Source organism: Salminus brasiliensis, chromosome 18 (assembly GCF_030463535.1).
Source record: "Salminus brasiliensis chromosome 18, fSalBra1.hap2, whole genome shotgun sequence".
Classification (NCBI taxonomy): Eukaryota; Metazoa; Chordata; class Actinopteri; order Characiformes; family Bryconidae; genus Salminus; species Salminus brasiliensis.
The window spans coordinates 17,024,151-17,038,228 of record NC_132895.1 but is presented as its reverse complement, the minus strand read 5'-3'; the positions used below and the strand labels follow the sequence as shown (position 1 = coordinate 17,038,228).

Sequence of the window (14,078 nt, the reverse complement as noted above, 5' to 3'; positions counted from 1 at the left end):
CAATGCTGCAGACGTGGTGGCAGGCACTAGCTGGTGTCGAAAGCATAGCTAGTGCTAGAGGGAGCTGCAAATGGATGGGTAAATTAGGGAATAAAAGGGAAAAATCAATGTGTGATTCTATAATAACTTAAGACAAAAGCTCATTTATTTATACATATTCATACTTTAAAATAATATACCCTAGCACCGAAGCAGCCTATCCTTTCCATAAGGATTTTTTAAAAGGTAATGCTTGTGAATGTCATTACCTTGGAAACAAAGGCTGACTGCAATATCTCGATGTCCGTCCTGAGAGAAGATGATGTCTTGATGTCTGTAACTGAGTAATTTAATGATGTATTCAACGTAATTATCATTTATACTGTTACAGCAATATTTTAGCCAAAACAAAAAAAAGTTCTGATTATTATCACCCATAATACCCTAAATAAGTTAGCGAACATAAAGCAAAAGGCAAATCCTTAATATTTCCTCTTTTTGTGGGCAGAAATATGTTGCTGGCTTTGTGCCAAAACAGAATGTCTGGCAGTGCATTACTGCAGAAACATCTCAGTGGTATTCTGACTCAAACCCAGTATAGACACGTTTCCCATGGCCTCACTTCACTCTCTCACACAGACCCCGCAAGGGGTCTTCTCCATAGTTTAATCATGTGAATTCTGGATAAAATTATGGGTGATTCAATGTGAATTTCTGTCAGGGGGTTTTTGATGTAAGTACAGAGTGACGCAGGGCTTCCAATGATGGTTCACATTACAGCAAGGCCTAACTGTAGCCTCAAGGCCATGGTGATGCAGTTACTAGCTAAGGTTTTAAAGCTAGACAGTAATGGCACAGAAATGTCCTTTATTTTCTGCAAGAAACAATTCACAATACATATATTAATATTATTAACATTTCAATTAAAACTGAACTGAGTGGTAATGGTTGAAAAGGAATAAATGGCACTTATTATAAAATGGCACAGTTGTTTCCGGTGGTGTTCCGATCCGATCCAGTGATCCAGGCATTTTTAATAGTTTGGTTATCGGCTTTTAAGGTTACCGATCCACTTACGATCTTTAGGTTTGCAGTAGCTGAGTGCCATCTGGTCACGATCATGATCCTCAGCTGCTGCATATGAACTTCTAATGGTTTTCCCCAAAACCACCCAAGATATTATTTCGTGAGCAAAACAAAAAGGACCTTTATTTTAGCTGATTATTTTAAGCTAAGGCTGGCTTCTAATTCTAATTTTCCATTTCTCCTCAAATAGTGCCTCAGTTGCCATGTGTACATTTCAACACAGAACAAAAAAATCATTTAAGGTGGAATGGAAAGTGTGGGGAAGAGGTAAGCTAGTTTAGAGTTAGCTCAGAACCTTGACGTAAATCTGATCAGCAACCAAACAGCACACAGAACAGCAGTAAAAGAGTTTGTTAGTTAATATGTCAGAAGATGATTAAACTCTCATTCTTCCTGAAAAAATGTGTGTTCTGTTTTCTGCCGTTTTTGTCCACCCAGTTTGGTTGTAGTTGTGCAACAACAAGGACCTTCTTTTCCATTATATTCATTTGGTAAGATATATCGTTACTCCCATCCCGTCTTTACTCCTGAATTACGCCTGGTTATAAACTAAACTATCATGGAAATGCTCTTGGAAAAAGCCTTAATCAAGACATCCCTAGTTGTTCCAGTCTTTGGCTACAACCAAACACAGTGCTTGCTCTGATATTCCCACTGAGTGCCCACAGTGTCCATAAGTAACAACAATGCAGGAGAAACGACTGCCATGTGCGTGCACTGAAATGACTTCATTCAAACGTGTACAAACATGAATACCGTCAGAAATCGGTATGTTTAAAGGCAACGCTGAGCTGATGCAATGTGTTTGATTCATGTGGAACAAATTAGAATTAAGTAAATTCAGTGTATCATTAAATTAGGCACATTTTTTCCCCCTTTGGACATTTGGGGTCTCCATCACAGAAAAAAAGACAAACAGCTGTGAGCACAAGTCCCTAGCGTGTCTATCCATCCGGACAAGTAAATTTTTTCCATGCATCTGGCAGCGGTCTTCACATCTGCACTAATACATGCAGAGTTCACTGAATTCCTTTGCTGCTTTCCCATGAGCTCCAGGTCCTCTGTGACAGAGAGATCTGTATTTGAGGTCCCACCACACATTTTATGAGGGGAAACCTCACTTCAGCTGTCATGCTGTTGGATAAGGGGTTTCTGTAGTCATTGTGGCCTTCAGAAAGAGCAGCAATTGCTCAAAAGGTCTTCTGTATATAAATAAAGGTTAAGAATTCAGAGTATACACAAACACTCCCCACTCCGCCATGGCAGAAACGCAGCTCGGCGTTCCACTCATGGCACCACGTTTAACCACAACCGCACATTTCTCTCCTCCGACTGGTTTTGATAATCGTCTGTGCCTTTGAGTCATTCACGCTCGCTCCATGGAGGCTTATGAATAAACAGGAAGCCATGGATGACTTCCTAAATCCTCTCGCTTTTCTTTTTTCTCACAGTCCTCATCTGGGTCAGAAAGACCCGTTTGTCTCTGGCCCAAACAAAAAAAAAAAAAAAAAAAAAAGCCGCCGCCCACCGCTTTGGAGGTCACAGGTCAAAGCAGAAGGCTCCAAAGTAACTTGACGAGTCTTCCGCATGCACGGCTGAGGGAGAGGAGACAGAGACAAAGATTTCGTCACCCGCCCGCAGCTCAAACAGACCGCCCTGATAGATGGAGTGCAGCGCGTTCTCACTGTCTGGCGCCCAGCACTTGGTGCCGACTCCCTTGAGCAGCTGAATGGGGCGTGCATACGCTGTCTTCTTGTACACACACTGGACCACCTGGTGGCTCTCGGAACTGGACTGCCGATCGCTGCTGGACAGGGTGAGATAGCGGAAGTAGACCTGAGCGTACAGGTAGTAGCGGCCAGCCTTGGGGATGCGCAGGCGGCCGTTGGACACGGTCATGTTGTGCAGGTGGGAGCCAAAGCTCTGGTTGCCCCAGGAGCGCACAGGGTGACGGCAGGATTGGTGCAGGTCTGCCTGAGGGGTTAAGGATGTTGGGCCTGCTGAAAATTAGGAGAAGGGTTCAGATTCCAGAAAAAAATTTAATACAGTGTCATGCAAAGGTTTGGGTACTCCAGAAGACAATGAACAGATTTCCAAAAGGTATAAAGTTAAAGACGAATCAATCTTCAACATTTTGAACAAGATTAGTGTAATATTTTAGTTTGGAGTGAAAGAATGAGCAATGAGATTTATTACATCTCTCCAACTGTTAACTACAGTGCTGGATCAACCATGGTTTGGGCTTGTAGAGAAATGAATGGCTTAAATTCAATTCAAGCTAATTCTGGAAGCCAACACTCCTGGAGACCTACTTTACTGCAGGTTTTACTTTCAGTCCAAATTTCACATTTTTTCTTGTGAAAAAATGTAAGCTTATTCTGCTAGTCAAAAACTTCTAAAGGCTGTAGGGTTGATTAGAGTTGGAGCTAAAGTCTGAAGGAAGGGAGCTCTACAGGAACAGGGTTGCTGACCTCTGGGATAGGTTACACAGGGCTTTTTTATATTTTTGAAAATTCTGCTAATTTCAATGTTTAAATTGCCCTGTTATTAACACAATTACTCTAATGTTCTAGAGTTGGATAAGTGTATTGGTTGTAGTTTCAAGCTCACCTCATATAGCAGCATATTTCAAATGTAAATTCACATAATTCAGCATCTGCCCAGTGGCTTCCACTATAACTAAAGAGGCTTCCATTTTTTTCCTAGTACAAGGAAATGTACCCAAAGCGCTGTCTGTGGTAACTTACCATGTGATGACTCATACAATCACATTCAGTACATGAGCATAGCTTTTGCTCCAATTAGGGTTTTAACCCCTTTTTATGCAGAAAGGCTTATTACACACTACTGCATTACTCAGTAACTACAGAAACTTCTGTACAAACTAGTGGGGCTATTCTTTGGTAATAGAAGATTGTTTAAATACTTTTTTGGACCACCAATGGGTCAGAGGCTGTTAAAGGGGTTAAACCTCAACCCTTGAATGAGTCAGTGTACATAAACTCAACAGCTTTTCTTTGCTAACAATTTCTAAACCACTGTCTGAGACCTCACAGTACTCAAGCAAACATTTCTCAAGTGCGGTCCCTCACGAGATCTGTTAAGTAAACAGTGCAAACAATGCTGACACTGTTACAATGGCAGTGTTACAATGGTATTTAAGCTTACACAAGTTCCCCCACCCCCAGACTCACAAACACACACACACACAATTACATACTTTGTGGTCCACTGTCTCGGAGGGTAAGGTGAGCAGAGGGGCGTGGATTCCCACCAGTGAGAAATGTTGTCTGTGGTGGGGCTGTTTGTCTTTCTGTAAAAAACAAAAGTCCAAACATAGTGGAGTTAAATGAGTTCCATTTCATGGTCGATGCTATATGTAATTCCATGTTAATTTCATACAATTAAATCTTACATGAGGTACACATTCGCTGTTAAAGCAAACTTAGCAGTTTTTCACTTACATAGTTCAAATTTGGTATTTGTTCTTTACCTTATGTTAGAATGTAATAATGAATGGATAAATAGAAATGCTCCAAAATGACTGGGAATGAAATCTTTTACACTGACTTTCAATGAAAATAATTAAAATAAGTTTCCATTTTAGAGATTCAAGGTTTTTGCTTGACAGTGATGATATAAAGTTAATATACATTCTGTATCGATAGATTCAAGCTGCATGTAGAAAAAAAATGTTTTGTGTACAAAATACAGTAACCTTCCATCAAAAGATGCCAAAAAAGGCATGCTGGCTAAATGGATTTGTGTAATGACGCTTCCAGAGCTTTGTTCAGAACGCATTCATCCTTTTAGGATCCAACATGACCTTTTTTCCAAAGGCCCATATGCTACCCATTTCTTGTATTTTCCACTCAGGTCTACTGATGTGGAAAATACAAGACTGGGTGGACAAATGCTAATTTTGTTGATATTTTCATGACATCATTAAAACATCTAAAAAGAAAAGAAGACAAAATAGAAAGCTAGAGCTCATTAAATGTCCCTGCACCCCAGAGCAATCTCTAAACTGCTTGACCTTTAGAAGTTAGAAGAATTTATCACTATGGTTTTTGTTATACTATCAAAAAATATATTGTCTGACTTTTTTATTAGTAATAGTAAAATAATTCTAGAAATGTCCAACACAAAAATGGAAATGTAGTACTGATATGACAGTACTGACAGTATGTCAATATTTCAACAATATTTCTCCCATTTTCAAAGAGCTACACATGAGAAATAAATATCAAATTACCACGCCTTTGTTATTACTGGCAAAAACGTGACTTCCAAGGGAAGATGTGTGCGTGTGTGTTGGGGGAAGGGAAGGAAAACTAGAGAGAGAAAGGGAAAGCTTATCTTCGGGTGATGTAAAAGCAATTATTTGGGTTACACGGGTATAGCGTTACCTTGAAAGACGTGCTGAGAGATGATGTTTTCTGTTACCTGAATGAAAAAGAAGAAATGCTACTCAGGTTTGTAACAACAACAAAGACAACAGTGTCTACATCATTCATTTAGCTGATCACCAGGCCTACAGTTCAGACGTCTCTGCTTATTAAACAATGCACGGGGGTGTTAAAGTTGTGAGCAGGAAATTACTCTACAGCTTCTTTCTGCCAGAGGCCAGATGAGCCATGCTGGCTAAATGGAGTACTGCCAGAAGGCTCTCAGAGCTTTTGTGCCAATAACGTCATTTAGGACACATTTATCCTCTGGACAAAGCCACAGAGAAAGTAGAAGACACTGAGATTCCATCCACATTCCTGCCAACAACACAAAGAAATGCTGACATCATATGTGATCGACTTTCTCTTGTGGAATCAAAGTGCTCACGTATCAAATTTACCAGAAGATTTTCCAGAGCAGCTCGAGAGATGTCAAACAGGCTGTGGAAAACTTAAAGTGGAAACAAAAACATCAAGAAGGATGGAGTCGATAGCTCAGAGAAGTAGGGGTTCTACTTTGCTTGATTTTTTTGATCTCCAGAAAAGCTGACTCCACTCTTTACCAAGTGTAGCAGGCCAAACCAAACTGCTATTGTGTGGGTAAATGAAGCATATAAGCCACACTGCCAAGGATGTGTCTTTTGTTCTGTTATGCTACTCTGAACATAAACCAATGCTTTCGGTTCACTATATTTTGTATTTTGTCCCAAAGTGTGTAGACACCAGTTTTAAGAAATCAAGAATAGGATCTACTGAGAACGCTTTATAATAGATATGAGAACAATGCTGTGAGGATGCTGTTTGACTGCACTCAGCCACAAGAGCGCTGGTGAGGTCCGATATTGATGTTGGATGATGTGTTATGGATCACAAAAACCACTCTGTCTCATCCTAAAGTTTTTGTTTTTTTAATGGTGATCCATCACTCCAGAGAACACAAGAGAATTTGAAACCACTGACCAATGCTAACCACTTAGCGGGGTGTCTGGAAAATACTAACCTGATTCTGGGATATTTAGAAACCTAAGCCTATCCTAAAAAGACTTCAATGGTAATTGAAAAATTCCATTGCCATTATTCCTGCAATTTAGTCTAAGGTTTGGATTGACCTTGGACTAAATATCATAAATCTTCACTTATATAATATTAGCATCACAAAGTAAGGCTCTTACTTTCAGATCATAAGTGTCAAGTAAAAGCTGGATCTGCTTGATACGCTTGTTGCTTTGGAAGCATGTGTTAGCCGTCAGCCTCTCAAGTTGCTAGTGATATAAGTGATATAAGACCTAGCTAGCAGGTGGCAATATGCAACACTTAACGCTAACATCCTACATTTTTCAATGTATGCAGTCAAATGATTGCATGGAAAAAATCTCTGTTTAGACGGCCTGCCCTGTAATCTGGTTAATTCAAATATAGTCCAAGTTGAAACCCTCCTTATAATTTCAATGCATAGCGAACTGCTGTAAGTTAAATAAGCAGACATGTAAACGTGTCAGCATTCTTGACATCATAAAAACGGTCAATTCAAAACGATCAATAGATGGCTGTGGCATCACCAGGGATTAAACTCACAATCTTCTGATGGATTTAAGAGGGTTGCACCACACAAACACAGCTATTTGCAGTCTAATTTATAGTATATGTGGACTGAATAGACCTGGGAATGATACATTTTGAAACATATTGGGGACAGTTGCGGCCAAAAGGTCAAAGAACTGGGCTTGGGACTGGAGGGCTGCCAGTTCAATCCCTTGGACTGTTTGAAACAGTCCCTCAACATTCACAGCAGAGGTGCCCTTCAGCAAGGCTCTAATCTCTCTAAAAAAGAATGTATGGTACAAACCATAACTGAAGAAAATGAGGGAAAGTTTGATATAAGCCCTTTAGTAAGAGGTGAAAAGAAAAAATAGGAGCTGATTAAATTATCCTGCATACAAGAAATACTTTCTTGCTGTGAATCTGAATACATTGGCAAGGCCAGAGTCCAGAGAGATACCGCCTGTGTCAATAAAGGATAGCTGTTGTTGTAATGATTTCCATCACATTTTTGAGGTCTGTGAAGCTTCTCAACAACCCTCCCACTTTCACAGGCACACCCACTTCATGAGACATAAAAGCAGACCCAGATTGAACACTGGCTTCAGCAATGGCAGGTCTAATCTGACATCATTGGGCAATGCATTTTTGGAGTTAGGCATCAAACCTCACTGATTAGAAGCAGATGATTCTTGGTTTATTTTGCATGTTTCTCAAATCATTTCTCATTTACATTTCTCACACAATGATTTTCTTTGGCATATGTGGTCTGAGTCATAGCTGGAGTCCGAATGAATTCAATTTAGTAGATTTCCTCAAGTGAATCTTTTACAAAGGAGCCACTTCATATGTCAGGATTTCAAATTTATATAATAATACAAATGTGGCACTGAAATGGCTTTGCTTGATGTTTTCTGGAGGTGGTACATGGCTCAGATTAGCAAGTGCCCATTTCAACAGACTGTTCCTTAGGGTTCCAAAACTATACCAAAACTTTTCAGCTAGTCTTGTAAGCCTTTCTGGTTTACAACAAAGCATCATGGCATATGAATGCAACCCTAGATCTTTGGAAAAAGAAACATGACCACTCATTACAAAACTCAGAAGGTATTCACACTTACCTTGGAGATATATGCCTTAATTCCCTCCGCCAGTTTGATGCACGGCTCACCAAATAGCTGGACAAGGCCATCAGGCACCTCCTGCTCTTTTTCCAGAGCATTCAACAGCCCCAGACACCGAAGTTCCTCAGAAACGCCCTCACTCCGGGCCTGTCCGTCAGCCAGAAAAGAAAAAAAACAAGGGGGTTGAGTGCATTTTTTTTTTATCATTTCCCTAAAAGGGTTTTCCCTGAAATTGCATAAGATATCCAGTGACAGTGTGATTCTGCTGAAATTGAAAGCAGTTTGGAGTCCATGTGGAGGCACCATTTTAGAAAACGTGAGCAGAAGAGTATGCGGAGCAATCCTACCTCCACCACTATACTGATTCCAGAATTGTCCGAATGAAAAATAGGAACAACAACAGTGCCAGATTTTTTATAAACATGTTGCGATTCAATGAAATACTCCATCGTGCCGTCAAAACCAAAGTTGCACCCCTGGTCCTGAGCATGGATGACTGGCGGGCAAGGGAGTTTGAAAACACACCTTTGTGTTTTCCATTCTGCTAAAGCCTTCAGCTTCTTTAATCTTAAAGTCAGACAGATTTTTTAAGTTTCAAGTTTGGTGACCATCATATATATTTTTTCTATGTTTAATAATACACAGCTAGATTTGATGAATAATATTATTAAGCAAACAAAAAGATCCAGAAGCATGATTACATTTATACTGTCATTAAGAACTCCAGATTTAATTAATGCTCATTTCCGTTTTACACAAAAATAGTGCTGTGATGTAATTTATCAAAACTGGTCTTTGAACTTTTCTTGTACCACAGTCTGTGCTGCAAAATGAATGGGGTTATGATTAACTCTACACTATGATCACTATATGCTGCCCTCACTGGAGCAAGACTTGGTTAGCAAGCAGAAAGCTAATATGCTAATAAATGTATCCAATAATATTTACAGACAGGCTCTAAGTTTAAATCTTTCATTAAAGAGTCACTCTAAAATATCCACACATTAGGCTAAAAGGCTAGTGTTGGTAATTGTTACACAATGTTATTTATTTTCTATCTAAATTAAAAAAAGGTCATTAAAGGTTTCCTCATTTTGCAGTAAACACCAAATGCAGTGCTGGACAGATTACAGTACTGATTACAAATGACATGATGTAAAAAAAAACATGATTGCAGGGGAAAAAGTCACATGAAATCATATCTGATCATTCACATTCATACCCATGATCCGAATAAGTTTCTGATCTAAGACCACATTTGAAAGGGACTCAAATCTGATTTGAAAAGATTGGATTTGACATGTCCACATAGTCCAAAAAAAATCAGATCTGGGTCACATTAAGGCAAAAATCTGATTTGAGTCACTTCAGCCTGGTAATGTAACATGGTTTGTTATGGTGCCTTTAAGACTGATATGTAAATGACCTCTATTTTAATTGGTTAGCCTGTCATGTGTCTCATTATTCGAAACACCCCTTATAACTTCAGTGTGAATGGGTAGAACTAAACAGATGTAGGCAGTATCTCGTCACTGTCAAGCAAAAAAAAATCATTTTTTGTTGATTTGAATCGTGTTCACATTTAATAATGACCAACAGAATGAAAAATGATAAAAAAAAATATGTTTCATACAAATAAAACTCACTTTAACATTGAGTCTATTAGGATCTCCTCAGGCATGTGAGGAGCATTTGAAAATTTCCTGTTCAGTGTTTGACCCAGTATGGTAATCATGGTTGGCGGTGTTTAATTCCTTTCTCCATCTGGGGCTCATACAGTAAAGGTATGTTTCATGTTCAGCTGTTTTCTATAGTTTTATATGTAATGCTCATAACTGAGTGGTAGAAAAGGCACTGGCTAACATCAATGTCTCCCTTTGTTCTTTAAACCCCCAAGCAGTTGTCCCATTCTCTAAACATGTGGGTAGTGCAACCCGGACAAGAAACATCTGGATCCTTAGTGTAGGATTCAGCAACCAGCAGGAAATCTTTCACATGTTTAAGTTCATGCTTAAGAAAAAACACACTTCCTTAGATTGCAATTAAACAAAGAGATTGAAACACACACAAACACACACCTACCAATGCACTTATTCAGAAGAAATGGCTATGGTTACTACTGTAGTCATGTAGTTAATAATATTATGTGCACATTGACATCACATTGATATTTCCTCAGCAGATGCAAGCACAAGTGGCCCAAATACACCAATCAGCCATAACATTAAACCACCGACTTGCTATGAGCTGAATAACACTGATTATCTGGTTACAAAGGCACCTGTCAAGAGGTAAGATACATTAGGCAGCAAGTAAACAGTCAGTTCGTGAAGTTCATGCGTTGGAAGCAGGAAAAACTGACAAGTGTAAGAATCTGAGGTACTTTGACAAAGGCAGAGTTGTGATGTCTAGACGACTGGGTCAGAACATCTCCAAAACATCAGGCCTTGGTCTTGTGGGGTGTTCCGGTATGCAGTGGTCAGTACCTACCAAAATTGGTCAAAGAAAGAACAACCATGGTCACTGGTGCCCAAGGCTCATTAAGGTCTGGTCTGATCCAATAGAAAAGCTACTCCAGCAGAAATTACTGGAAAAGTTAATAATGACTATATCTTATGGCAGGTCAGAGCAGTTTGGGGCACGAGGGGACACCTACACAGCATTAGGTGGTATTAATGTTATGGCTAATCAGTATAAAAGGACAAAGCTACTATCCAAGAATAGCTTTTAGTTGTACTGAAATTATTATTGTTCTAAGTAAAAAAAATTTTTTAATGTAAATATATATTATTATTATGTATATGTATATATATATGTATATATATATATATATATATATATATATATATATATATTAACTCTCTACAAATAAATATTAAATATATTTTTAAAGAAAATGCAGTTGATGTAGTCTAGTAGGGAACAGCTCTGCCCTCCTCATGGCAGACAAACACATCATACTACACCAACAGTCCTTGGGCAAGACTTCTAACACTCACCCATTTGTATAACATGACTCAAATGTAGGTCGCTCTGTAAAGCTAACACAGGTATATCTACGTAACAGCAACTGTGTAGCAGTGCAGGCTGAAGTCTGGCTCCTCGAATGCTGTGTGTTCTATGACTGAAATTCTGACTGTAGCCCTTTTGTTCAAATGCCTGAAGCCTCTCCTCTTCCCAATCTAACATCCTATGAATTCCATCTCTTCCTTGTTCATGTGTCCATGGCTAAGTTTTCACCACCCCATCTCCTCCCTTTAACTCTGTCATATCTCTCACTTCTAGCTCTTATCAGAGAGAGGTCTGGCTTTCTACCACAAAGCAGAAGCCTCCCGAACTACAGCGCAAAGTTCTCCCTCCTAACAGTCTCCTCACAAATTATCATATGCTGATGCCCTGCAAAATAAAAGTAATAAATACATTCTGATGAAGCACATTTTGTCTTATTATAAATTGTCAAGATATAAATAGAAAGAAAACCTTTTTGGGGGTAAATGCCTACATTTGATTAATAATGATAAACTATATAATGCGATGTGATGAATTATTTTAGCTATTTGACAGCCCTAGTTTTCATTTGCACATCTCTGTGGGAGTAAAGATTTTTGCGGGTCAGTTGTAGTCTCGGCAGTGTAGTTTCTGACTACAAAAAACTAAGCCTTGTGTTTTTTTTTATTTTGGCAAGGTCAGGTTATTTTCATGACTCTTATGCATTGCGTACACAGCTGTCCAAACTCTTAATGTCGCTGCAGCCAAGCCTCAGAGCATGAGCTCCCAAAAACACAGAAAAAATGATTGCAATTAGCGCACCACTTAAATCTGACAGCAGTAAGCAGCCTTGCTTAAAAAAAGACTGATTAAGATTTCGCATGGAAGTTACTGAGCACTTATTAAAGTAAATATACAGAAGTGATGTATCAAATAAGCAGGTGGTGCTTCAGGGTTACAAAATAATTAATACTATGGATTACAGTAATAATCCATACAGATTTAAACACAGTAACATTAATATTCAGTTTTACTGAAATCATTATTGTTCCACATGCAAAAACAAGTGCAAATAGAGTTCCATTCAAATTCTTCTAACAGCCATATAAGGTTTTGCTCACTGTGTACACTTTAGTGTTGGGTGATACCCAAGTCTGGTACCAAGGTTAATATCCCAATAACAATAGGCAGAGTGCTGCTGGGTTCAGTGAAAGCTGCAGGTAATTCTGTCTGTATTTTTATTTTTTTAGGCTTTCCACAAAGAGACTAAATAAAACGTGAACCATGAAACCATGAAAGAAAGGATTACCCTAGACCCCATATGGCCTTTATTTAATCCCGTATGAGCAGGGCTATGAGGAGCATGGGTAGAGGGTTGACAGAAAAGTAGTTCCTATCTTTCACAATAATGTATTTTACTTTTTCAACATTCAATTAAAATTAAAATAAGTATATATCTGGTTTATACATATATTTAGATCAAATGTAAAAACCTGCTATTTAAAAAAATCTTGCTATTGACATTTCATGTGATTTCCGATTCTCTAAATAAATAAATAATCTAAGTATCGGTGGTTAGCTAAGTATCAATCCGCCCTTTCCTTAACTTCCCTTAATCTGCGGACGTCGAGGTCCTGTAGGCAGTTCGTAGTTGTAGTGTGTTTTAGTGCATTGTGAACAGAGACTCTTTGGCTTAGTGAGTATCAGGGAAAAGTGTGTGTGTGTGTGTGTGTGTGTGTGTAAAACAGGTTACAGAGAAAATGCGAGTCCTTCGGCGGTGCGTTCCGAGAAAATAATGTGCCGTGAAATAGGTCCTGCTGTTATCGCTGCTCAAGCAGCCGCAGCGCTTCTGTTCACATGAAAATACCGCAGTTACTAAAGGTCATGGGTGGCTAGCGAACTTCACTGGACAACATTACGAAGCGGACTACTTTACCTAGAAATACTGTCAAATACTCAAATATTATCTGTATTACAAAGAGGTTTCAAAAGAACTTACTTGAGCCATGGACATGTTCAGATAAATGAGGAGTCCGGTGGTCGAAGCAACTTGGAGAACAATCATGACTGTAATAACTATGGTTATCCACAGCTTGGACGGCGCTTCCAGACGGTTTTTAGGCTGAACCATGATAAACGAGCTCGACTCGCTGCTCACTGATCTTAAATAATGGGAGCTTTCCTCGGATGCCAGCGCATTCCTTTCGAATGACTGCTCCTCACGTTCAGTAGAGGGTGGTGGGGGAATAGCCACCTCCATGTCCATCAGTCTGCCCATTCGTTAAACGCGATGGGGGTGAAGTCAGCTACCTCCAGTCTGGAAGAGCATGGCTGAGTACGGATGGCTGAGCTCTTCTAAAGCGGATATCCAGAGCTGCGCTGGTTAAAAGCAGCCGGCTGAGAAGGCGTTCCTATGGAGCGAGATGCTTATCCTAGCTGCAGGGAGGTAAAGCAAGTTCAGGAATACACTAGTACTATCAAATAGTCCATCAAACATATACTTAATCACATTTTCATCCATGTTTACCCTTTACAGTGCCCTCTAATTTTGCTGAAGATAAGCAGAATTTGATCTTACACTGGAAAACTTTTCAGTGAGGTTCAAATATTCAAGAAAAGAAAAGAAATTAATGCCCAGACCCCATAGACAGCAAAGAATGAGGTTAAAGACAAAAAAAAACTTCTCTAAGTCTACAAAACTACAATAATGTGTCGCCTCAATGCCAACAAATGAATGGAGAGGCTTGCCAGACAAAGGCCTTTACTGTAGTCGAGCAATAAATGTCAGCAACTGGAGTGAGCTTAAATAGCAGTTCCAAGAGCTCATAGAGGTTCTATGGTCGGATGAGCAAAATATAGCTTTTTGTGGCAAATTCTAAAGAATGTTTAAGCAAATGAAAAGGAATCTATTATT

The 14,078-nt window shown here is 39.2% G+C and overlaps 1 protein-coding gene across 4 annotated transcripts; it reads right to left on the bottom strand.

The window, feature by feature from the left end:
- Positions 1 to 612: 612 nt before the first annotated feature.
- On the bottom strand, positions 613 to 13,501 carry tnfsf10l3 (tumor necrosis factor (ligand) superfamily, member 10 like 3). Of its 4 annotated transcripts, none has more exons than XM_072661287.1 (5): positions 13,164 to 13,501; positions 8,174 to 8,323; positions 5,475 to 5,532; positions 4,286 to 4,378; positions 613 to 3,062 (listed from the first exon to the last, which is right to left on the bottom strand). In XM_072661287.1, exons 1-5 carry the CDS (start codon positions 13,440 to 13,442, stop codon positions 2,605 to 2,607), a joined length of 1,038 nt encoding a protein of 345 aa, XP_072517388.1. In that variant the 5' UTR covers positions 13,443 to 13,501; the 3' UTR covers positions 613 to 2,604. The 4 variants fall into 4 exon arrangements, with proteins under 4 accessions (XP_072517388.1, XP_072517387.1, XP_072517390.1 ...); XM_072661286.1 differs by having other exon boundaries at positions 614 to 3,065; XM_072661289.1 differs by having other exon boundaries at positions 614 to 3,062; positions 5,475 to 5,511.
- Positions 13,502 to 14,078: the final 577 nt, after the last annotated feature.

Bases quoted from the DNA above. Each gene is read 5' to 3' on its own strand.
- tnfsf10l3 (XM_072661286.1), bottom strand. From the start codon at position 13,442: ATGGGCAGACTGATGGACATGGAGGTGGCTATTCCCCCACCACCCTCT. The intron at 8,324-13,163 runs GTAAGTTCTTTT...GCTGACGGACAG, and splicing joins TGAACATGTCCATGGCTCAA to GCCCGGAGTGAGGGCGTTTC. The intron at 4,379-5,474 runs GTAACGCTATAC...TGTTTTTTACAG, and splicing joins CTCTCAGCACGTCTTTCAAG to AAAGACAAACAGCCCCACCA.